The sequence below is a fragment of the Colias philodice genome, chromosome 25 (assembly GCF_061535455.1).
Source record: "Colias philodice isolate Cphi_HAF_F1 chromosome 25, ilColPhil1 Martin Lab GWU primary, whole genome shotgun sequence".
In the NCBI taxonomy this organism is placed as follows: Eukaryota; Metazoa; Arthropoda; class Insecta; order Lepidoptera; family Pieridae; genus Colias; species Colias philodice.
Genome location: NC_143110.1, coordinates 1675965 through 1703143, shown reverse-complemented (window position 1 = coordinate 1703143; position 27179 = coordinate 1675965). Strand labels below are relative to the sequence as shown.

Below are 27179 nucleotides of genomic sequence, written 5' to 3'. Positions count from 1 at the left end.
ATATGCATACAGAAACATTATGAGGATTTATAATCCTTTTCATTATATGAAATACTAGATTCGCTCCAAGAATTTGCTGGATTTGTATTCGGAAAAAGCGTTAATGATTTAATTTTTACTTACTACCTACCTATACATTGAATAAAAGTTTATTCTTAACACGTGTAAGAAGAGAGATGACAAAGTTTATAACTTGCCTTCCTTTTAATGATTCTTAATTTCAAAATTCACAAAATATTACTTAAATAACGTCATATCAGATAGAAAGAAAGAAATACATTTATTTGTAACGATAACATAATATAACTGCAGTTATTGAAGAAAATAATTGAAATTAACTACATATACAGTGCATAATTATATCACAATACAGATTATTTATATGGACACTCCTCAGAAAAATATTCCTTATTACGTCTACACCCAAAACATTCGATAGCTTCCACAACAAAGCATTGTAAACAAGCTTTTTTCAACTGTATTTTTATTGTGCCAGTGATTGACCTCCGACATCAGCCGATTGTCCTTCATATGAAACCGTCATCATTTTCAATTTGCTAGCATATTAATTCAGTTGGCCACAATTTGTTGTGTGTCAAATGTCCTATCTACGAGTCAATTGAATAGTATTGGACATTGTATGCAAAAATAAACAATTTAGAATTGATTTCTATGTATATTTTTATGACGCATGATTCTATGACTGGCCGGTTGGCTTGGTTGATAGTGGCCCTGCCTTCCAAGCCAGAGGTCGTAGGTTCGATTCCCACCCGGAGCAAATATTTGTGTGATGAACGTAAATGTTTGCTTTGTCTGAGTGTTAATTATCTATTTATGTATGTATTTAAAATTATATAATATGTTTATCAGCCATCTGGTTTCCATAACACAAGCGAAAGCTTAGTATGGAATCAGATAGTGCCGTGTGTGAAAATTGTCCTGAAACATTAATATAATATATTTTTCTTATAAGAATAGTACGTATTATTATACTTTATATTTAGGTAAATGACCTTTTGTGTTTTGAGCAACTAAGAAGATTTATTTTGTCTGTCTGTGACTTCGGCCTGTGCTGTGCTTCGGCTCTACGTTCGTTATTTGAAAAGGGCGCGTCTTTTCAATACAGAGTAATTAAAATATTATAGAATGTTGTCGTTGATTTATTTTTCTGCTTAATGGTTTATTTTTGTGTTCTTCTAAAATTGTTGCTAGGTATAATGCCGCCGTGTAGACTTGTTAATTTACTAAAATTTTTGGGCCGATTTAGGGATTAACTTTGACATAGTAGGTAATAATTAGAGGTGAGTAAATTAATAAATTCTATGTCTAGATAAAATCTGTTATTTAAAAAAATACAATTTTTATTATAATTTTTTTTAATAATGATGGAGAATGATAAATAACTAGGTACCTACCTAAAATCGCTTTTTGCTCGTGCCCCGTATGAAAAATAAATGCATAATAACAAAAGCACTAGATTTTTAAACACTAATATTTCACTGATCAATCATTTTTACCCCGGAAACATACACAGACGGAAGACATAAATATGTTTGAGTTCAACGCCATGACCCGTTAAAAATAATTGTCTGTTAATTCTCACGCAAATGGTGGTCGGTCAAATTCAATCAAAGGTCAAATGAAAGGGTTAGGCGCAATTAGTAAGCGTCCTCTGGTAAAATATAGTTGACAAAAACATGTTTATAACTTTAATTATAATTAAGTTCAATTGAAATTTTACACTGGCAACAAATTTTGAGGTATTTTTTTTTCGGTTGAATTTGTGGGCAATTGCCAAGTATTGTAATACCAAAAGAGCATAAGTACAGCAAAGATTATATTTTAATAGACTAGCTGCATCCCGCTGTTTCATCCGCAGTCGTTTCGTGATTTATCCTCTCCTAGTGTTCCCAATCCTTATGAAATAACAGAATAAAAAGTAGACTAAGTACGTTACTCTTCATTATACATCGGTATCTATCCATCAAAGTCTCATCAAAATCGGTAGAGCCATTCCAGATATTTGCCGTAATAAACAGACACACGAAAATTGTATTAATTACTACTTTGTTATGTATCATGAATACATTCTTATGCATTTAGTGAAAAGCGTTTATTTTAATATAACAAACATCACTCAATGTTATTAATTATTTATTATTGGAACTTTAGACTAGCTTGCCACCAGCGTCTTCGCTCGCAGACTGCAAAAATATTTTGTAATTCCTACTTCATAGTTTTTCGAATCGAATCGAAATCTAGCGTCTTATATTATTACTAGCTTTCCACCCGTGGCTTCGCCCGTGATTACAGAGAAAACCCCGCATAGTTCCCTTTCCCATGGGATTTCCGGGATAAAACCTATCCTATCTCTCAAGTTGAATCGAACTGCACATGGTATGCGAATTTTATTATAATCGGTTAAGTGGTTTAGGAGTCCATTAAGGACAAACATTGAGACACGAGATATATATATATATTAAGAAGATTACCTATAGGCTATACATATAGACAAGATTATATCTTACCATATTATACTCACTCAAGTTAACCAAATTTGTAATACTCATCCAGAATCATACTCATCTTTATTATTTCTTTACAGTTGGAGACAAAACAACCGTCAAAGCGTTCTGGGTTGCCCTCATCGTGAACCTAACGCGGGAATTCTGCGGATGCATCGCTGTCCTTGTCTATGCCAGCCATATATTTTCTGAAGCTAGTAAAGACCCTAATTCGAGCATATCTTTGTCTCCAAACAAGCAATCAATTTTGTTAGCTGCTGTTCAGATATTAGGGTCGTTTTTGGCTTGTCAACTTGTGGATAGAGTTGGGCGAAAGGTTAGTGTTTTTCTTTTTGTCTATGGCCATTAATAATTTAATAATTTTATGAATTAATGTTTCAATAATTATTTTCCGTTGGCTGTAGTTATATATGGGCAAACAGTTTAGAAATGGACAAGTAGTTTGATCAAAACTATCATGGTCTTTCGATTATTTTATTTTTAACAACTAACTAGCTGTTTATCCTGGCTTCACCCGGGTTAAGAAGTAGTAATATCAAGCGTAGTTGACGAGTTCCAGAATGTGCCTATTACGACACAATTAAAGCATTAAACACTGTTGCTTGCAAATATTGCTCGTAGCTCTGTGCGTGCATATTCACTGAACCCGGCTACTAAGCCAGCCGGCTTCGTGTGCCTATCCCATATAACACTGTATATAACACTATATTTAAGTTACTAGCGGTCCGCCCCGGCTTCGCCCGTGGTACCTACATGTTTAAACTATCCTATCTCTCAAGTTGGTTCGAACTGCACATGGTGTGCGAATTTTATTATAATCGGTTAAGTGGTTTAGGAGTCCATTGAGGACAAACATTGTGACACGAGATTTATATATATTAAGATAAGATTACCCTAAGACCAACATGAGCGGAGCCACGCGGGTGAAACCGCGAAGCGCAGCTAGTATAAAATGTATGCGTATGCATAATATTGGTATGCTTGTATTATTTGTGGTGTAAACACTACCTTCAGTAATTTATAACACTATATACTACTTATAACACTATACAACTCTTTACTGCTCGTAATAACGAGCGTAGTAGCCGGGTTCAGCGTGTGCCTGCTACCTGCAGAGCTGGCTGCCGATCGCCGCGCTCTGTGCGTGCATATTCACTGAACCCGGCTACTACGCTAGCCGGGATCGTGTGCCTATCCCATATAACACTGTATATAACACTATATATAAGTTATAACCCTGTTTACAGCCACTGCTCGTAATAACGAGTGTAGTGGCCGGGTTCAGCATGTGCCTGCTACCTGCCCATCGCCGCGCTCTGTGCGTGCATATTCACTGAACCCGGCTATTACGCTAGCCGGCTTCATATGCTTGTCTAATATAACACTGTATATAACACTGTATATTACTCTGTATATAACACTGCTTAATACTCTGTATATAACACTATACATAAAACTGTTTACAGCCACTGCTTGTAATAACGAGTGTAGTGGCGGGGTTCAGCATGTGCCTGCTGGGCGCGTGGTTCTACCTGCTCGGCGCGGGGCTGCCCGGCTGGCTGCCCGTCGCCGCGCTCTGTGCGTGTATATTCGCGGACGCGTCGGGTTTACAACCCCTGCCGTATGTTATTATGACCGAGATGTTTAGCTTTCAGGTGAGTTGTTTATGTAGTACTAATCCTATCCTATCCTACTAATCCTATCCTATCCTAATTCCTATTATCCTATCCTACTAATATTATAAATGCGAAAGTTTGTGAGGATGGATGGGTGTTTGTTACTGTTTCATGCAAATACTACTAGTATGTAGGGACCCAGAATGAGACATAGGCTACTTTTTATCCCGGAAATCCCGGGATAAGTCATAAGAAGTAGAACGGGAATTATGCGAGCTTTTCTTTGAAAACGCGGACGAAGCCGCGAGCGGTAATCTATTAATAGTATTGTCATTGTGTATGTTTTTTACTTAGTTCTTGTATCGTAATAATTGATTAGAATGTTTAATTTTCAAGAAGTAGGCTTAAAACATCGTGTTTTTAATACTTAAAGTTGTTGTCTTATACGATGAAAAAGTATTTCCATAAAAGATAATAAGACAGCTTCGTTTTGAATTATAAAACCATCAAAATAACCATAAAACAGGGATTTCCCATTCAAAAATACTGTTCGATAAACTTTTTTTCATATTTCAGCTGCGTGGTACAGTAGCCACGCTCATCATGGCAATATCACTCGGTACCGACTTCGCTCTACTAAAACTATTTGCGCCTTTGAACACCTGGATAGGATACCATTCCACCTTCTGGATTTTCAGTGTTGTCTGCTTATCAAACGTGTTTTATCTTATATTCTGCGTGCCAGAAACAAAAATGCGAGATTTGGAGGACATTTACGCAGACTTAGAAGGAAAGAAACGGAAGAAAAAACAAGACGATGTCGTTGAAACCAATCATGTGTAGATTTTAATGTTTATCTGTGGACATTATTTTAAAATGATTTTCATAGGTTTTGATGGTGTGTTAGTTTATTTACAAATTCTATGGTACTTAAATATTGGAAAGAGTACCAAACTATTATTAAAGTATATTAAGTATACAATATGTATTTGTATTTCTAAATCAAATGTTAAATTTAGAATCTCGTTTTATAAGCAAATTATTGCAATAGTGCTTTGTTTGGATTTATTCCATAGTTGTGATTGAAAGGTGCCATTTTTTATTATAAAATTTATTTAATTGTATACTTACGAGGCTTTACAGCCAATCCAAAATTATACCATGTTATTGTACTTGTATAGTATAGTAGTTAAGTCTATAAGAGAACAAATAAAACCAAATGGCCCTGATTGAGTTGTGATCACGTTGTGATGTACTTAGTTATCATGAACATGTATGTAATTTTGCAGTATATGAGTGAACTTGAAAAAAGATAAAATTTCTCAAATATTGTCTGCTGCAATACGTATTTATAATAAAATTATTAATTATGTATTTTAATGTATCACTTTATTGTAGGTATATAATATATTGACTGACCGTTTGGCTTGGTTGGTAGTGGCCCTGCCTTCTAAGCTAGAGGTGGTGGGTTCGATTCCCACCCGGGGCAAATATTTATGTGATGAACATAGATGTTTGCTCTGTGTCTGGGTGTTTATTATCTATATAAGTATTTGTTTAAAATTATATATGTATGTTTATCAGCCATCTGGTTTCCATAACACAAGCGAAAGCTTAGTATGGGATCAGATCGTGCCGTGTTTGAAAATTGTCCTGAAATATTCCTCTGAAAAATGTGTTGTTTTCTTATTATTAGTTTAATTAAACTAAATCAGGGCCCACGTATTAAAATTTCCATAGATATTAGAACTTACAAGTGTATGTTTAGAATTAAATGTAAATATAGGATTAGTTGTGATAATAAAACGCCACGCTCAGTTAAAGAAGTTTTTCTTATGAATAAATAACCATACTAGTATACAAAAGCATTTTTTTTTAATTTTCCCTTTTATACAAAACATGAATGAGTCAACACTGTTGCCAGCAGTCAAAATCAGTTTATAAAACAAAACATTTCGACACTTAAATAAGGACTAGTCAAAACAACATAAGTAATTTAAAAAATAAGATTTAGAGCCGATTTTTCAAACATTGGTTAAAATTTATCCGTCCAGTAAAGTATTACACGAACGTTTTAAAATGTCACCTGTAAACTGTCAAATACGGACAATTACAATACATTTTTGAAATGGTAATTTAATACGTTATTCGATGATTAAGTTTTAACCAAAAAAATCAGCCCTTAATAAGATACTGGCAATACTTGACACAAGAATAAATCGGATATTTTTAATCTACACTATAATAAGATAGATATATTTATACATAGATAACAGAAATGGTAGTATGATGCAAAAATTGGAATCTCCCTTACTATAATTATAATATATTTGTAAAATTTAATTCATTTCGCAAATACAAAAGCCATAATTTATAGAAAATATTCATCGCGATAAATCTTATTGTCGATTGATAGACTTTTCCTTGAGACAATTCGATCGCTATTTATATAGATGCATATATTTTCCATATAATATTAACCATATAATCGTCATAGACAAGTTATGTATTTAGTATTCTTATACATTGTGTTTATTTCTCGTACAATATAACATAATTGTGTTCTTTATATTTTATCGTAATTTGAATTGTATACTATTCAAACATATTGCTCAATAATCGTATATTACTTAGTGAAAACTACAAAATTTTGCGCTAACAAATCAACAGATGTATACAGTCGAAAAATCTCGATATTTTTATTATACAGTAGCACCTCGTTAAGTCGAACCTCGATAAGTCAAAAACCTCCAAATCTCGAAAAAATGTCTTGTTCCCTTCCCTTCAAACCCGAAAACCTCTATTACTTGAAATTTTGTCCCTCTGTTAGTCGAAATAATCACCGAGTCCCTCCAAGCCATTTCAGTACATATTTTCACTCTATAACTCGAAAAATCAAATTTGACCTCTGTATCTCGAACATAGCAACGTTTTATTTTACAACCAGTACACTATTGTTTCTTAGAAAACATTTTAGGAGTATACGATGATTAATTTATGACTCACGAAACACGTGTTTGCGTTAAGTATCTGATGACGAAATTATCGATTCAGTAGCTCAGAAAACCGATACTAATGATTAAGATGACATAGAAGACGTGAATAGTACATGCGCTCCATGGGTTTCCATCAAAGAGGCAAGAACCGTATTGAATACCTTACGAAATTTTATAAAGCAAACCAGTATCTTTGATAAAGAAGAATTTTCTGCTCTTTATCATCACTACATAGTATAAAACAAAGTCGCTTTCCCTGTCCCTATGTCCCTATGTCCCTATGTCCCTATGTCCCTTTGTACGCTTAAATCTTTGAAACTACGCAACGGATTTTGATGCGGTTTTTTTTAATAGATAGAGTGATTCAAGAGGAAGGTTTATATGTATAATAAGATCCATTAAGTAGTGGAGAAGTACTGTTATTTTTGAGGTTTCTAATGTGATGTCGTAAAAAATTACATTTATTCCGCTTACATTGCAAACGCAGGCTAAACCCTACGAGTTTTATCAAAATAATGTACTAAGTATTATACACATTGAAAAGGTCTACAGAAAAGTCCGCGATGGTATATGTCTATCTCTTATGGATAACCCACAATAACTTTTTTTTGTCATTTACTTTTTACGACAAATAATGGCTAATTTTCGAAGCGATTTTAACCAATACAGCATTAATCCTTAACCAATTAAATACCATGGATACATTGTTCATTTAATATAGATCTATATGGCCTTTTACACCGTATGATTTAAGTGAATATTTTCGAAGATATTACAGATTTAAAAATTGCAGGACGTAGCGTTTGCGGCCGCCCGGCTATGTATTTTATACCCGTGCGATGCCGGAGGCCGGAGCGGGCCGCTATATTTTTATGATTATAAAATGCTAGAGAACAACCAAAATATCTAAAGCAAAAAAATACTGACTATTTTAATGCCATATTTTTTATTTTAAAATGATTTGAAATAATATTGATATAAATAAAAACATGTTTGTGACCTCTGCAAGTTGAATTTTAATTTATTTTACCTCTGTAACTCAAAATTGATAAGAATAAACCTCAAACTCTTTATGTCGAATCAAAATCCGCCTAAGTCGAAATCCTCCATAAGTTGAAAACTCTATAACTCGAATTTTTTGGCGTCTCCCTTGATATTCGACTTATAGAGGTGCTACTGTATTAGAAATAATTATTAAAAGTTTATTTATTAGCATAAACTGCTCGTATAAAAATAATACGTAATTATTCATAATACAAAACAAACACGAGGTTTTATTTTTTGCTATTTATTCGTGTATTCAATGAAAAAAACAACATACCAACAACTGTCAAACAAAACCACAGATATACTTTAAGTGTTGCCACACAAAATAAATACAGAATTACTTTGAAGTCTCTTAAGATTATTTTTTTAATTTGTATGTCAAAAATAATTTTCGCGGAAACTTTACAAACCAAAATAGTGTTGCCATTCATAAAATAAAAACAAACGTCCATTAAATATTTATGATTATTTATTATCTATTTATTCCGAAGTCATCCCCTTATGTATAACAAATGACAATTCCTAAGGAACACAGCCAAATATTAAGAGGTTGACCACAATTATTTACTCGAGCTATTTCTAAATACAATAAATTAAGATTTAAAATTGATTTTTTTCAGTCTATCTATTTTAATGATTCTTAATCTATATTTCATAAGTGTATTCATTATCTGTACATGAAACTATAGAGAAATATAAACTCAAAATTAAACCGCTTTAAAACCGTCAAATTCATAGTTATTAATAATTTTAACCCAAAATTTTACTTGATGTTTCTTACCATTGTGGTTGTTAAATAAATTTTATTTTATACTTGTTACATTTTTCGTAATTTCTTGGATGTGTAGAGTATTATGGAATTTCAATATCTTTAAAGTTTAAACTATTTACTGTTTTTATTCAAATATCAATTACTTTATTAAATTACGTATTTATATTTTTAAAATCTCTTATCGTAAGATATTTTAAGTGAAGTTTTTAAGACTAACTGTGGAGTTAAATGTTATATTTTTTTATTTACGACGTTATTATTTACTACATAAAATAGTTGAAAAACGTTTTAAAATTTTAATAATTCATCAGTTATAGTTATTATTACTCCGAATTTTTAAAGGTAAATTTTACATTTTCTAAATTCTATTTATCTCTTTTTAATTACCTACGTCAAATGTGAATTTAGATAATTAACTTATACAAAGGATCATGTACTTATAAAAGAGAGTTTATTTCTTCCACCATAACTCATAAATGCGTAAACCGATTTTGATGAATTTTTAAATTCGTTAGTTTATTGTGCCAATTATTTGATTTTGCCTTGATTTAGAATAAATCGAAGTATGAAGTTATTTAAAATCTGCTTTCTTAAAGAATGGATGATTGACTCATGACATCCAACATCATCTAAAAATGAACCAATCTTTAAATTAAATCAATAGTTTATTATTCACATTGTCAATTATTTATTTATCATAATAATTGATTAAAACAGAAAATTATTGTTTATCGAATTTAAAATTAAGTTTAGCTCTCTACATCATCCGACATTAGACAAAAAATGTGATAAAACATTTTTTTTAAATAGCACAGATTTCATAATCCATTATCTATAATATAATTTATAGTATTTTTATATTTTATTACTGTTCAAATACACGAAGGAAGTATTGGCACATCGCGGTTAACTAAAAATTTATATTATCTTTATAAATACCATAATTTCGACATTCTAAAAAAATATTGCTTTAATTTTGACTACCCTCTAAAGTAAAAAAAATATTCTCTAATCTATAAAAATCGATCAATTTTAAATAACTGAAAAATTCACAAATGTTTCGAATGAGACGACTACCCTTCCAAATATATTTTATCCGCCAACAAAAAAGTACCAAAAAGGTATTTACCACGAATAATTTCAAAAAAATAACTACCCCCACTATTACAAATTTATCAAAAAATTCAGTTGTATTCAATAGTCTCAATATACATTTTATTTTTCTTCAGTAAATTTTCTTTGTTATTAAGAAGGTTTCATTTTGCATTTCTTAGTAAGGGAAAACCCCCAAAAAATTAATTCAATTTTAAAACCACGATGTGCCAACCCTACACCACTACCGCCTATAAAACTCGTAACACTCGTAGAACAAGGGTCAGGCCTCCTCACTCACTTTCCTCTCTTCCTGGCTCTCTTTCTGACTCTCCTCCTGACTCTCCTTGTCTTCTTTCTTTTTTTCTTCTTTAGAGTCGGTGGATATAGAACTAGATGTTAGACTGTTCGGTTGGGACACTTCTCTACTGGGCGGATCTTGCGAACTCCTGTCTTTTTCCTTTGAATCTGAAAACGGGTTAAATAATAGTTAAATAAAAACTAAAAAACACGCTTTTTATAGAAATCGAACTAAAAAATGGAATAATTTTATCAAATTAGTGTATTGTCATCGGTCCTCAATAAATCTACAAAGTTTGAACGAAATCTGGCCGTTTAAAGTGGGTCAAAATCGCGCCCAAAGAAGTCGGTTACAAACAAACAAACATACAGGTGAAGCTAATATAAAGCGTGTAAAAAGAAATATTTTATCGTTAATTGATATCGGTTTGTAATGATCTTACCACAAAACAATTTATACGCAGTCTAACTTTAAACCAGGGATCTGTCACTTTTATAGTTGTCTATGTGAAATACGACAATACCAGATTAAAGGGAACCCACGCTTAAAGTTAAACCCTGTCTTAAGTTTTTTGTGGTAAGACAGTAATTGTTTATATTTCTCGATATTTATTTAAAAGCTACATGAATAAATTTTAATATTTATCGCCAAGAAACTGTTAGACAAAAATATCTTAAGCTTATAAGAGTTTGTATAACGGGAATTTCATCTTTCTACAATTCGATTAAGATCTGAAAGTTTTTAAGAATGACAGGAGATCAAAAACATATAAGAAATACTGTCTTACCACAAAAAAATTTAGACAGGGTTTATCTTTAAGCGCGGGTTCTCTTTAATCTGGTTTTGTCGTATTTCACATAGATAACTATTAAAGTGACAGGTTTAAAGTTAGACCGTGATCAAAATTTTTTTGTGGTAATACCAATTGCGTCATATATCATAATTATAGAAATGAGAACTTAACGTGGTGATTCTCTAATTTCTTCTATATGACTATCAATTTTCCACATTTTAGAGGAAGTATTAAATACTACGTTCTAGTTCGACCTAAAAGACATGGTTTAACTGATTTTAACTGATTTCTACTCTATAAATTAAATATTCAAAAAAATGTTATACCTACCACACTAATTCAAATATTACGCATTACTAATACAAATTAATCTAATTACATACTAATACATAACATTTATCGAAACATAACTTCCCACGAACTATTTAAAAATTACCTTTACCCAATCTACAAAAAACCCAAAAAAGTATTGAAAACCTTGTCAAGTCTGTTTGCACCATACTACCATTTCGTGTGGACAAAGCATTATTGGCGCGAATTTAACCACCTCAGGTATGATTTGATCCGGTCTATCTTTAATAGATCTAGAAAATTTATTAAATTACTTGTGCCCCGCGGTTTCACCCGCATTGCTGCGCTCCTGTTGGTCTTAGCGTGATGATATATAGCCTATAGCCTTCCTCGATAAATGGGCTATCTAACAGTGAAAGAATTTTTCAAATCAGACCAGTAGTTCCTGAGTTAAGCGCGTGTAAACAAACAAACTCTTCATCTTTATAATATAAAGTATAGATTATAATATTGAACAAAGATAGTATAAAGAGAGAATATTCTGTTAAGTTTTATCACAGTATTAGTGAAAAAAAAATTTATTTAGAAAAAATCTAATTATTAAAACTTGTAACATGAATTTTGAGCTTTACACTCAATTTCATATTTGTTTTATTGTTTGCAAGATTATCAAGAACTCCACGTTCTAATTATAGCATTGTTTTTTTGTACTAAATAGTCAATTTATCGAGAAAGACAAAAATAGTCTATATTATGCTATGTCCAATAGGAGCGGAGCAGGAGGAAACATTTTACAAAAATAGGATAAACCTTTCAAGATCTTAGAGCTTCTAACTAGAAGTTTTTATTTTATTTTATAAATTTTGCAAGGTAATAAAAATTTAGATAAAAATTAAGGAGCCATGTCCCCATGTCCCCTAGTGGGGTGAGGGGCAGATGCATTATACATATGTTTCACTGATCGATTTTCTTTAGGGACAAGTACGTGATCAGCCTTCTGTGTCCTACCAGACCGAGACATTTTTTTTCGTCTCTACCGGGAATCGAACCCAGGACTCCTCGGTGCTACGCTCACGCGTCAACCACTGTACCAAGGAGTCTTTAAGTATAAAAATCCCTAAAGAAATTAAGAAAATCAATCAAAATAATAATATAAGAAAATCAATCAAAACAATAATAATATATTATAAAGCAGTGTGCAAATAAGCATGCGGGGATAAGCTGAACAAAAATTTTCAAAGAAAAAAGATATCATAGATATTTATCTATCTTTTTCTTACCCGCGCCATGTGTAGCCGGCCAGGGTTTCCTCACGAACATGTTTTCGACGATCCTGTCGATGTTATCCTTTTCAGTTGAATTCACCGCTCTGAAATTTTAAATGGAAAAATTATTATCTCTTTCTCTTTTTATGAAAAATTAGCTTACTCATGTGGCCTGCAAAACATTGTACTATGATGTGATGTCATTTTTTACAAAAAATAACCTATTTTGAAAATTCTATAATCTATTTCAGTTTTTGAGACCTCGTTTTGCGTAGAACTCACCACAAATTACAAAAAACACACCAGTTTTTTCACACTTTAGGAAACTATTGTGTATTATGTTATCTGTAGATCATATTTACTATGTGGGTAATGAAATAAAATCGGTCTTGATTATATCTAGGTGTATGTTCATTCCCGTATTTAGTATAATTTCTTATTTCTAATCGTATAAATATAACATATTTGGCGACGAGGATGGCGTTACGTTCCTACAACCCTATTTGAACATTAAAGAATTCAACAGTGCGTGCAGCCGGCTCTATCGAATTATAAGACGTTAAGGGTGTGTACCCACCTATCGGGCCGCATGACGTTAAGGGTGTGTACCCACCTGTCGGGCCGCATAACACGTTAAGGGTGTGTACCCACCTGTCGGGCCGCATAACACGTTAAGGGTGTGTACCCACCTGTCGGGCCGCATAACACGTTAAGGGTGTGTACCCACCTGTCGGGCCGCATAACACGTTAAGGGTGTGTACCCACCTGTCGGGCCGCATAACACGTTAAGGGTGTGTACCCACCTGTCGGGCCGCATAACACGTTAAGGGTGTGTACCCACCTGTCGGGCCGCATAACACGTTAAGGGTGTGTACCCACCTGTCGGGCCGCATAAGACGTTAAGGGTGTGTACCCACCTGTCGGGCCGCACGGGCCGGTCGGGCCGCACGATGGGTATGGCGGCGGTGGGGCGGCGCGGGGGGCGCGGGGGCGCCTCCTGCTCCGCGCACGTGTAGTACGTCACAGCCCCGGGCGGGGCGCCCTGTGGGGGTACATTATATTTTAGCCACAAAGATGTAAAAGAAATCGTTTCAGACACAAAAGTGAATATAAAAAAAAGACGGGTTGCACTCCGGGAGTGCCGGCAGAAGTGAAAACTTGATTATAAACGTTGAGCATGTTTGATATCCATCCGTCTTACGCTTTTTCGATCAGGTCACGTGTCCTGACGCGAGTTTAAGATTTTATACCCAACGCCGCTAAAGAAGTTTTCACTTCAAAATACACGTTACATTAATAAGGGCCGGCGCAGATATAACGAAGCGCAGCGCATTGCCACGAAACATGACACACCACCCGCGCTAGACTGTGCTCACTCGACACACTCATCGTCATTCGTTTTGCAATATTTCGAGAGATACACGTGTATTTCACATTATTGAATAATTCTGTGTAGACATAACTAAGTGGGCGGGGCCTGTCCATAAAGTACGATATTATTTGTATGACATTTTAACCTAAACAATACAAAACTTCATAGGCATGAAGCTGTCAAAAAGCAAATAATATAATGGACAGAGTATAAGTAATATAATAAGAGACTTAGGTTAATTAAATTAATCCTAATGAGTAATTACCTAATTATCATTAAATCTGCTAATTAACGCTACACCCCAGAGACATAATTTAAGGGTTCATAACTTAATGACAACTTTAAGTATCCGTAGGGCGGAGTAACGTCAAATCATTGTATCGAATGCACATCGATAAACGGTGAGTGAAGCCACACTTGAAAAACTGTTATTAGTAAATAGCAAAAAACTTTTTAAACACATTGAAAGCACACATATAAATGACATACATTAAAATAATTTCTTTTACCGCAAAAAGCAAATCTATTTTCATATAAATAATATAAAGCAACCGGACTTTTTTTTTCTGGTATCACTTATTGCCAACTGTCAATGTTGTCAAGTTTATTGGTTATGTGTAAACTTTGCTTGGATTGTGTTGTTGTGTTTCACTTGACAAGAAGTTTTTCGCGTAATAAAGTTTAATTAAAGCTTTATCATAATATATCATGGTAAGTAAACTCAAAACTCAAACTCAAACATTTATTTATTCAATTAGACTTCTTCTAGAAGCACTTTTGAAACGTCATTACATATTTTTAACATTTACCACCGATTCGGAAAGCAGTATGTACGGAGAAGAACCGGCAAGAAACTCCATGGTTGCTCTTTTTAATCATGTCAGTTTTATAATTTAATTTTACAAAATACATATTATGTAACATCATATATTATCGTAACATGCCAAAGAACTGTCCTGTGGTTTTTACGCGACAACCCTCCGTGGGTTTTTATCGTCCATATATTCCTTAATATTGTAAATATTGTTATAAGTAAATTCAGTGAATCTATCATATCAGCAGTTAAACGACACAAACTTCGGTTAATATACCTGTTTCTTTTTAGGAGTCTCAAACAAAAACACCACGCAGTATAGTAGCCAATTTTACCGCCGATGAAAAAAATGTATCTGCACAATTGATTAAAAAAAGACCAGAAAATAAGAAAAATGATGCAGTAATCAAAACCACAAGAAAACAAGTGCGTAGGCCTATAGAGTATACTCGGAGAGAGGCCGTAATGAGACCACGAAATTTTGAAAATAAGAAAAGGATGAAAATACAAATATTAAAAACACAGGTACTTAACTATGGATACCAACAATCAATGTAATGGTTTATAACTTTATTTTTTTTTTTATTTATAGCCAGACTAGGTTTCCGCCCGCGGCTTCGCCCGCACAGTCAAAGAAAAACCCGCATAGTTCGCGTTCCCGTGGGATTTCCGGGATTGCGTCATTTACCCGGGATAAAAAGTAGCCTATGTCCTTTCCCGGGTATCAAAATATCTCCATACCAAAGGAGATTGCCCAAGTTACTATGGCACTTGGTATCGCAATCACACTTATTGTGTCAAGATGAAATATAGCTCAATTTAAAGCTTGATGTAAGTACTTTTAGAAACGATTAAAGTTTTTATGTAAATAAGCCGCAGTTTGCGACAATAAAATAAAACAATAGTGTTATTCAAAACTTTAAAAAAATACTTTATCGAGTTTAAACTAACGATGAACGTTAAGTTTTACATTTATTACATAGGTAATATTTTAATTTACAAGACAAATGTGAAAAGTAAATCGTAATAAACATTATTTCAAAATAAATAACGTCGAACAATGCGTCGAACACAATGACAGATGACGCAGGACGCTTGCAAGAGAGAGAGATATATGTGTCAAAACAAAAACTTTTACTTTTATTTCTATTTATTCGGTATAATTACGACTTAATAGTGATACATATTGTGTTCATTATAAATACATATAAGAATTAACAATATCACGAATACGTGGCACTACTAAAATTTTACCGATACCACCCGTGGTCATTCTCCTTTCATGAAAATTGGTTCAGTAGTTTAGGCGTGATTGAGTAACAGACAGACAGACAGAGTTACTTTCGCATAATATGTATTAGTATGGATTAACTTATTTACCATTTATTTGCAGTTGAAAGCTGAACAAATAAAAAAAAGGATAGCGTTGATGCAGGAAGAGAGAAACAAATGTTTATTAGAAAAAGCGAAAAAAGAATTAGAGGAAGTGAAGAAATCAGTTGCAAAACAAGTTGTAACTGATTGATTTGATTAGTCGGTACAAGAATTAAAATAAAAGTATTATTGTTTATTTTATGGATTTTTATTTATTAAAAAATAATCTATACTAATATTATAAAGCTAAAGACTTTGTTTGTTTGTTTGAACGCGCTAATCTCAGGAACTACTGGTCCGATTTGAAAAATTCTTTAGGTGTTAGATAGCCATTTATAGCATTTATCGAGGAAGGCTATGTATAATGGCTATGTATAATAACGCTAAGACCACCAGGAGTTTAGTACTGCGGGTAAAACCGCAGGGCACAGCTAGTATTAAGATAAAAACCTATCAACCAAAGATTACTAAGAGAATAAAGCCATTGCTGTTAGTTTTCACTAATTGGTACAACATCATCATTTTGAATATGTCTTCGCAGTTCATTGGCACCATTTTTTTGATGCAAATATGTAATAATTTTATTTTAATTTTATTTGAATCTCTGTCATCATTGTTAATGAATGTTTAATAAATAAATAAATAAATAAATATTATAGGACATTATTACACAAATCGACCTAGTCCCACAGTAAGCTCAATTAAGGCTTGTGTTGTGGGTACTAGGCGACGATAAATATAATATTATAAATACATATATAGATAATAACACCCAGACCCAAGAACAAATAATTGAGTTCATCACACAAATATTTGCCCTGACCGGGGATCGAACCCGGGACCGTCGGCTCAGTAGGCAGTTACTTTACCACTGCGCCAACCGCGTCGTCATGTTTATAATTTATATTAATTTAAAATTTAACAAGCACTCTAAAATTTAGTTAATGTAACTATTCGCATGCCAGCTGTGACTGGCGAATTGTGTAGAACAAGTTCTCTCATAACACCATTGTATTACCACTTTTCTTGCGAATAAATTCATTTCATTTCATTTCAAATCGTCTACTAATAATGCAATGTTATGCAGTGTTGCACATGCACCTTGATACCCATTCCCACTTGATGAATTCAGTTCTCATTCAATCAGATCACCGTTATCCTTAAAACCAGTGATTTGGTTTCACTTATGGACAGTAATTCAATGAAAAAAAATATGAATAGTCTCAATTTTTCCTCCAAATTATTTCACTCTATACTGATAATAACTGTAAAACATTTTAATGACAAGACAGTCCCAATCGAGAATCCTTTTTAAACGACTTCAAAAAAATCACTAAGCACTTAGTATTAAGCCCGTGCACCGACATCAAACCTATTTAATAAATCATCTAAATAATATGTAGTAATTAATAATCTTCTTATATACAGGGTGTCCCAAGAAGTATGGATGAACTGAAGCCAGGAGGTAGACGACCTAGAGGGCTATCCGAATCACCCCCATGTGTGTTATGCGATTTTTCGTAGTTTCGGAGTTATGACTCTTTTTTCAATTTTTCACCTATCGCCGAGTACGATGATATTTTCACTCATGGTGACGTCAATTATTGCGCAAGATGCTTGATTTTTTTTTGTGTGCTAAGCTGAAAGATAGGCCAATTCAGTATGCTAACACTTACTATCGTTAGATCTTCGAATGGAATAAAAAAAGGAATTAAATGCCAAGAAAGATAAAATTACCCAGTATGTTCACAACTTCAAGGGCCCATAAAAAAATAAAATCACATAAAAAAAGTTTTCCGTTTGGCTTTTAAAAACTTGCTCTATCTATTGGGTAGCTACCCTAAAAATTTCATTTTATTATTCAGAAGGCTTCAATCGAAAAATTGAAATCTAAATGTGGTAAGTGCAAAAATTTTATTAATATGATGATCATTAAAACCAATAAATAGGTGTTTAGTTACCAGATTTTTTTTAAATAACCCCACTGTTGGTCAATGCAAGTGCGACATCACCGTAAAAAGTTGTCTTTTCAATGTCTTTATGCCATTTTATAATTTTAAATGGTTTCTTCTGCTACTATGAATTTCCGGGTTATTTCGTCCAAATTGTGGCATTCTCTCAAGTAACCGAGGTCTTTTTAGTATCCCCATTGAAACAAATCAATGGGGTTTAGGTCGAGGGACCGTGGAGGCCAGGCTTTAAGGCAGGCGTCACCGGCGCATGCGCAGGCTGCAACGACCAATCCATCTTTCAGGGTATCTTTACCCTTTAGCCTGGCCTGAACGGTCCCCGGACATAGACCATATTGATTTTTTGTCCGTGGGGATACTACAAAGACGAGAGACTGCTACAATTTGGACGAAATAACCCGGAAATTCATAGTAGCAGAAGAAACCATTAAAAATGATAAAAGGGCATTCAGACATTTAAAAGACAACTTTTTACGGTGATGTCGCACTTGCACTGACAAACAGCGGGGTCATTTTAAAAATTTCTGGTAATTTAACACCTTGTTATTGGTTTTAATTTGTTTTTATTAATCATCACGTTAATTCAATTTTTGCACTTACCACATTTAGATTTCAATTTTTCGATTGAAGCCTTCTGAATAATAAAATAAAATTTTCAGGGTAGCTACCTGATAGATAGAGCAAGTTTTTAAAAGCCAAACGAAAAACATTTTTTATGTGATTTTATTTTTTTACAGGCCCTTGAAGTGGTGAACATACTGGGAAATTTTACCTTTCTTGGCATTTCATCCTTTTTTTATTCCATTCAAAGATCTATCGATAGTAAATATTAACATACTGAATTGGCCTATCTTTCAGCGTAGCACACAAAAAAAAATCAAGCATCTTCCGCAATAATTGAAGTCACCATGAGTAAAAATCTCATCGTACTCGGCGATAGATGAAAAATTGAAAAAAATGTCATAACTCCGAAAATACGAAAAATCGCATAACACACATGGGGGTGATTCGGATAGCCCTCTAGGTCCTCTACCTCCCAGCTTCCGTTCATCACTACTTTTTGGGACACCCTGTATATAAAAATGAATCGCAAAATGTGTTGGTAAGCGCATAACTCGAGAACGGCTGAACCGATTTCGATAATTCTTTTTTTATTATATTCCTTGAAGTACGAGGATGGTTCTTATGTAGAGAAAACGTAAACATGTACCACGGGCGAAGCCGGGGCGGACCGCTAGTATTAAATATTTTTTAGTTTTTACTTTTCCGTTTTTGAAATCGGTTGTTTTTAACGTAGTTATTTTTATTTTTTTAAGTCGAACCATCCATACTTAACATTATAAATGCGAAAGTAACTCTGTCTGTCTGTCTGTTACTCAATCACGCCTTAACTACTGAACCAATTTGCATGAAATTTGTTATAGAGATATTTTGATACCCGAGAAAGGACATTTACTTTTTACCCCGGGACATAGGATAGGTTTTATCCCATAAATCCCACGGGAATGGGAACTATGCGGGTTTTTCTTTGACAAGCTGGTGGACAAGTGGAAAGCTAGTCTATATAAAACGTGAAAAAAAGTGGCATTTTCAAGAAAAAAATTAAAATTGCAATAACTCTTCAACGGCTAACTTTTGGATATGATATTATAAGATCAAATCAGTTTGTTTTGACCCCTACTAAACGCTCTTAACAGGAATAGGTCGACTTAACCTGTAACCCTGTATATAAAACTCAAAAGTGACTGATATAGTGATCTATCAACGCACAGCCCAAACCACTGGACGTATCGGGCTGAAATTTGACATGCAGGTAGATGTCATAACGTAGACGTCCCCTAAGAAAGGATTTTAGAAAATTCATCCCCCAAGGGGATCAAATAGGGGATGAAAGTTTGTACCATGAAAATTTATATTTTCCACGCAGGCGAAGCTGCGGGCAACAGCTAGTAATAAATAAACAAAAATACTCACATAATTATGGTGTGGATACATTTGGTGCGGATACTGCGGAGGCTGGAACATCGCACCACCGAATACTGGCGGGTTGCCGCTTTGCTAGAAAAAGCATTTTATTTTCAAAATTGTTGCTTAAATCCTAATTAATTAGAGCCTAGAAACCTTCCTCGAGAATTACGCTTTGCAACGGTGAAAATATAATGAAAATCGGTGCAGTCGTTTTTGAGTTTATCGCAAACAGACGCAATAGAGGATTTTGTATTGTAATATGTCACTACATTTAATATATTATAGTTGGTTTGGTTAAACGCGCTAATCTCAAGTACATCAATCAAATATGAACTGATTTACTGAGCTAAAAACGTATTTCCCGTCTTCTAGTGAAAATTCCCAAATACCCAACCTTTCAATTTTCACAGAATAAATAGCATGTTACAAAGAAAAAATTATTTAATTTACTATTATCTACCAATAAAAAATATTGTTTTTCAAAAATTCATCTACCTACATATTATAATAAAACAAATATAAATATACAATACTCACTTGCATATACTGTGCGGGCATCATGGCGGGCGGTGCGTATCCCTGCGCGGCTTGCATCTGACCTGGAACTGCACCTTATTTGTATTCGCATAGAGTTTATTTTTGCATGCTTGAGAAAATAGGAAAAATACGAAAAAATTTAAGCTTATTCGTATGAGCATAAAGTTTGTATTAGTAACATAGTAAGAGGAATAGGATATCAATCTAAAAACTGAACTTTATGTATGCGTGTAGAGTTTTAATTCGAAGTATAACAAATAAATAAATAATTAACCAGAAAATAACCAAATTTTAATGGATATAGAGTTTAAACTACATGTATGACAAAGCAACGAAACTATATTTATTATTTAGTAATATTTGCGTAGTGTGAATAGAGGGACAGTAAAAAAGTGGAACAAAATTAACCAAATCTGGGTAAAATAAAATTTGCTAGAATAATGAAATATAATATTTATTTTTAAGCAGTAATAGCAGTTAGCGAATTTATAACGTTAATCTAATCTCATGCTTGAACTTTGATATTAACATTATTTTCTTTATTTTTATTATATTTTAAACAGCATAATATATAATGTTACCTATATTATGCGGTTGCGGCATATTGTGCATGTTGTGATGCGCGTGCGACACTATTTGTTGCTGCTCCATCATGCCGAGACGTACTTGCTGAAAATTATACACATTTTATTTTTGAAGTGAAACTTCTTTATCGGGGTTGGACAAAAATTTAGTGTAACATTTTTGCGTTACGCCGTACGCGTGACATTTTTGCGTTACGCCGTACGCGTGACATTTTTGCGTTACGCCATACTCGTGAAATTTTTAAGGTCATAAAGAAGTTTCACTTCTTACGTGTGTACTCTAGTACACGCATACATTTTTTTTAACTAGCTGTGCCCTGCGGTTTTACCCGCAGTGCTCCACTACTGTTGGTGTTAGCGTGATGATATATAGCCTTCCTCGATAAATGGGCTATCTAACACCGATGCGTCAATTCATCATGTTAAACATATTTTTTCGTTCATACTATAAACAATTAGATTCACAATATCCTGATAAAAAGTAAAAAAATGTCTGAACGACGTTGTACAGAACATCTATTGGAATTACAACCTTATTTCGTGGCAGTACGTTCAAATTCTATGAAAACACTGCCGTATACACGAGTAGGCAGAGTTTTGTTTCCGACAATTTTTGACTAGATGTTTAATGTACGTCATACGATTTTATAGACATTTTAAACAAAATCTAAGACATATAAATATTATGACATCCATACTAATATGTATTATAAATGCGAAAGTAACTCTGTCTGTCTGTCTGTTACTCAATCACGCCTAAATTACTTAACCGATTTTCATGAAATTTGGTATGGAGATGATTTGATACCCGAGAAAGGACATAGGCTTTTTTTTATCCCGCGAAAATGACGCAATCCCGGAAATCCCACAGGAACGGGAACTATGCGGGATTTTCTTTGACTGAGCTGGCGAAGCCGCGGGCGGAAAGCTAGTATGTAATAATTAATTAATTGAATACCTGATGCATCATTTGCTGCGGATGTATTTGTGGAACGGGGCTTCCCTGGTGCTGGTTGTTGGTTTGATTCCCGCCTGCTACAAACTCTGCGAATAAAAAAATATCAATTTACAAATGTTTCCCTTCTTTCTTCTTTTCTGTCTCTCTTTACCAATAATTTGTTGCTAATGTTATTCGTATTGCTTTACTATCTGGTATTACTTCTAATCACTATGTTTGTAGAGATTGTCTAATCTAAAAATGAACGCCCCTCCACTGTGTTTACGCTCACATTCAAAGTACGTGTATAGACGCAATACACACAAATTGGTCTGCCTCATTGGTCGTTCAGTCCTCCAGTCCAGTCCATGCCCGAACGACAGGACCAGTTGGCCAACTAGTGCATAAATGACGCGATGCACGACAGAACGGACGTGTCATTCCGTACATAGCGCGCTCTCCCCGCCATACAATGCTAGGCACCTGAACTGATCGCCCGATTAGTTGACAAATCAGTGCGCGAGACAGTCAAAGTTTGCAGTAGAATCGACGCGCGCACACATATAAAGTGGTTCAATAATTATTTGTCCTCACACATTGAAACAATTAAGTTTAGTGGAGGGGCATTCATTTTTAGATTAGACAATCTCTAATTATATCTACACTAATATTATAAAGATGGAGAGTATTTTTGTTTGAAGACGATGTAAGATAGCCCATATGCCCATAAAATGATTACATATTATGTCATGGACAGGAGCGGAGCCACGTGGGTGAAACCGCGAGGCGCAGTTAGTTATAGATATCCTGAATAATACAACTTGCTACATATCCAAAATTTTCATTATCGATTAAATACTTTTTCAATTTATCCATTGCTGCTATTAGTGTCGATGTTAAAATAAAACTAATCAACTCACCACCATGATGTCTGTACTGTTGGTTCTGTTGCGGCGGCTGTTGAGTCTGTTGCTGTGGCTGTGGCGGTTGTTGTTGCTGTGGCTGTTGTTGTTGCTGTGGCTGTTGTTGCTGTGGCTGAGGTTGTTGCTGTGGCTGAGGCTGTTGTTGTTGCGGTTGTTGCGGCGAATATGACTCGGTTAGCGGACGCTGTCGTAAACTGCTGTAACGCTTGCTACCGCCGCGGGCTTCTGGACCTATATATGAACATTATTTTATTGTATTATACATTTTAATTTTAACAATAGGTAGGTAATATTTGTTTAAAATATGCTTTGATTTTAATTACTAATATTTATTTAAAATTGCTTGAACATAAAATTATTTATCTAGCCTTTTAAAATAGATATGAAAAAAAAAACACTTTTAACCGGCTGTTTGTTCCGTTGATGTTATTGTTTTAAAGCTTGTTGTTTTGACAATAACTGGGTATTGCTACGCTGTGTTACTCGAACATGATCTAATCAACTACTATAAAATTATACATCTCACAAATTAAAAATCTCACCACTAGCAGGTTGTTGTTGTTGGCTCTGTTGTTTCTGTTGTATCTGTTGTGTCGCTTGTTGTTTCTGTACACTACTCGGCGGACTCTGCGTGAGATAGAACGGACTATACATACGATTATGTTGGAAACTTTTGCTATTGCTATGTTGTAGTTATTTGACAGCTAATTATTTAATTAATATTAAACGGAAGAAGAAATATTATGAAGAGGGGGTAGTTTTAAAAAGTATTGCAAGTTGAATAGTATTTCATAAATATGGGTAACAGTTTCCATTTATAAATGAGGTAGACTAAGTCATAATACATATATTAATAGAAAAATATGTTTAGGAATAAAGATAAGACTAAATAATAAGCATATTCATATAACTTTGAACCTTAAATAACCCACCCACCACCATACATACAATTTAATTGACAAATGAAGTAAATATATTTACGTAAAAACTTCAAGCTTTTTCAAAATAGATATTCAATGATTTTTTTACCAATAATTTAAAGATGGTAACATATAAATTTAACTGAAAAATAAATAATCTTGAGACTTCAAGACAAGATCACTTGTGTAATAACAACTCTATTAATACTACATACAAAGTATATCAATACTAAATAAGTAAAAATTATTGAAATTGATATTTTGGTTTTATGGCATTCAAATGCTTTATAAATTTATAAGTAAAAATTAATCAAATTATAATACAAACCTGTGCGGCAGGTTTCTTTTTACCCAACTCAGTTGGCACAGGCCTTTGTTGAGCCACTGCATTCACTTTTCTTTGAGGCTGCGGTGCTCCTTGACTGTAAATAACATAAAATTCAATATAAATACATAAATTTAATTATATTTGGGCAGTTGACATGTTCAAAAAAACATTATGCAGAATACTGCAATAATAATTCATAAACATACAGACAGAAAATAAAAAACAAAACTTGGTGTCACCATTGAATAATACGCCGATTTATCATCTGTAATATAATATTATTATGAAGCTGAAGAGTTTGTTTGTTTGTTGGAACGCGCTAATCTCAGGAACTACTGGTCCGATTTGAAAAATTCCTTCGGTGTTACATAGTCCATTTATCGAGAAAGGCTTTGGGCTATATATCATTATGCTAAGACCAACAGAAGCGGAGCCACGCGGGTGAAACCGCGGGGCTCAGCTAGTAATATGTAAATCGCAAAATAGACTGACTGACTGATCAACGCACAGCCGAAACTATTAGGCCCTTCGCTCATGGAGCTACTCAAAAAGAACTAGTCACAAACTCAAATTACTAACGAATTGCCTGAGCGTCACAGCCCATACATGTTCTATGGAGATTCGCACACGACGCGACTAGTTACTAACTGCTGAGTAACGCGTTAGCAACCAATCACGTGCGACGCGTCGTGCCGGTCTCCAAGCTACTGGTTTCCCGAGTTTCTTTGTTTTTTATGATAAAAATGAACGAGCAAACATTGACAAGTGACTAAAACCTTATAACTTGAGTAGCGTTGTATGCGAGATACAATTTGTAACTGGTTTGTAATCGTAATTACTGATTAGTTCAGTCATTTTTGAGTAGCTCCATGAGCGAAGGGCCTTACACCAATTGAACTAAAATTTGTCATACAGATATTCGCTAAGAAATAATTTTGATAATTTCTACTCCCAAGGAGATTAAATAGGGCAGAATGTTTGTACCATGAAAATTTTACCTACGCGCGGGAATCTACAGATTACAGGTAATCATATTTATAAAAAAAAAGACGTGTGTCACTCGGGGACTGCCGCGGTAAAGCTATTCCATGCTATGCCTTCAAGCCACACCTCCGCGCCCGTCCCCGTGGGGAGCGTGAGGTTTTTCGTTACGGAATTTCTGGATTCTTCCCGCGCTCAAGGCCCGCGATAGAAGCTATAGAATAGCTTAAAAACTATAACATATATCACTTACTTATTATTAACAACCGTAGTTGTAATAGTGAGATTCTCGAGCGGCGGCATCTTATCCATTTTATCCTTAACGGGCTTGCTTTTAACCATTGCTTGTTTTGGTTTAGTCTTCGCTTTAATGGACGCGTTCCTTCGTAATTGTGAACCATTTTCTGATGATTCGTTGGACGCTGGCTGAGATTTGGAACGGGGTCGTGGGGCTCGTGGTTTTCTACTGAAATTTTAAAATATAGTATTAGGAATACATCTCAACGAATATGAAACATTATTTCATTGATTACAATAGTGCAACGATAGAAAGTGGTGTGTGTTGAATTTTATATTTAGTTTTATAACATTCAAATGCTTATAATGGTATCTATTCTTTAAAACAATCTCATTAATAAAACATTTCAATGTTATAAAAGAAAATATTATCAAGTTGCAGAAAATTTTCGCAATATATTTCTCCAACTACCCGCACTCAGCACCTCGTTTAAATAATTTCAACAACTACCCGCACCTACTCAGCACTTCATTAACAATTTCTCCAACTACCCGCGTCTCATTTACAATATCTCCAACTACCCGCGTCTCGTTTACAATATCTCCAACTACCCGCGTCTCATTTACAATATCTCCAACTACCCGCGTCTCATTTACAATATCTCCAACTACCCGCGTCTCATTTACAATATCTCCAACTACCCTCGTCTCATTTACAATATCTCCAACTACCCGCGTCTCATTTACAATATCTCCAACTACCCGCGTCTCATTTACAATATGTCCAAGTACCCGCACTTGCGCGGTATATAAGCGACTCACCCGGGCCGGTTGGCCGCAGTGAGGTCGGGGAAGTCGGAGGGGCTGGGCGGCTTCTTGTGCGCCGCCTGCAGCGCCTGCCGCCGGTACGCCTCCTCGTCCTCCCACGTGCGAGTGTACTTGTTCGGCCCGCGGCTGCGAATGCAAATAATAAATACAAAATAAGAAAAAAAATTGGTTGTTTGTAAAGTAGGTTTACGATCGAGATGTTTACGTGATAACGTCTTATTGGTGGCAGCGCTCGAGATGAGACGGGAGATCGGTCCGTCTCTCTCGCGTTATACCTGCGATTGCGCTCGTGAGGTTTTGGTGTGACACAAGTTTCTGAACATGTCACCCGACTAAAACGATTTTAAAAACTTTATCACGTCAAAAAATATAGAAAAAATTTAAAAAACAGCAACAGTGCTCCGCGATTTTACCCGCATCGCTCGGCTCTTTACCTCAGTCTTAGCGTGATGATATATAGCCTATAGCCTTCCTCGATAAACGTGCTATCTAACACCGAAACTATTTTTCAAATCGGACCAGTAGTTCCTGAGATTAGCGCGTTCAAAACTTCAAACAAACAAACTCTCCAGCTTTATAATATTAACTTATTATAACTAAGAATATTATTATTACTCTTTATTACACAGCACACGGCACGGGCACAATTTAGAGAAAATACTCTAAATTGTGCCCGTCACTGCATTTGACAGAACAGCGACTGGAAAT

At 34.4% G+C, this 27179-nt stretch overlaps 2 protein-coding genes across 5 annotated transcripts in view; one reads left to right on the top strand and one right to left on the bottom strand.

The window, feature by feature from the left end:
* LOC149477194 (facilitated trehalose transporter Tret1-like) overlaps positions 1-27179 on the top strand; it is a 112082-nt gene that overhangs the window by 18338 nt on the left and 66565 nt on the right. Inside the window, exons 6-8 of one of the 2 annotated variants that reach the window (XR_016317607.1) lie at positions 2606-2841; positions 3992-4180; positions 4718-5486. Coding sequence is in view for 1 of the 2 variants with exons in the window: in XM_089710594.1 (XP_089566720.1) it covers positions 2606-2841; positions 3992-4180; positions 4718-4984 (692 nt within the window). In the remaining variant the exon portion in view is untranslated. Of the gene's footprint in view, positions 1-2605; positions 2842-3991; positions 4181-4717; positions 6012-27179 lie in introns of those variants that run through there. The other variant, XM_089710594.1, reaches the window with a different exon arrangement.
* LOC149477197 (uncharacterized) overlaps positions 9550-27179 on the bottom strand; it is a 26983-nt gene continuing 9353 nt past the window's right edge. The window contains exons 6-17 of one of the 3 annotated variants that reach the window (XM_089710575.1): positions 26466-26597; positions 25660-25869; positions 24426-24519; positions 23720-23804; positions 23175-23408; positions 22276-22361; positions 21315-21402; positions 20734-20807; positions 20203-20286; positions 13616-13740; positions 12714-12802; positions 9550-10516 (exon numbers count right to left, since the gene is read on the bottom strand). In XM_089710575.1, the coding sequence (XP_089566701.1) occupies positions 10332-10516; positions 12714-12802; positions 13616-13740; positions 20203-20286; positions 20734-20807; positions 21315-21402; positions 22276-22361; positions 23175-23408; positions 23720-23804; positions 24426-24519; positions 25660-25869; positions 26466-26597 (1486 nt within the window). In that variant the 3' untranslated portion in view covers positions 9550-10331. Of the gene's footprint in view, positions 10517-12713; positions 12803-13615; positions 13741-20202; positions 20287-20733; positions 20808-21314; positions 21403-22275; positions 22362-23174; positions 23409-23719; positions 23805-24425; positions 24520-25659; positions 25873-26465; positions 26598-27179 lie in introns of all 3 variants that reach the window. The other 2 variants (XM_089710574.1, XM_089710576.1) reach the window with 2 other exon arrangements.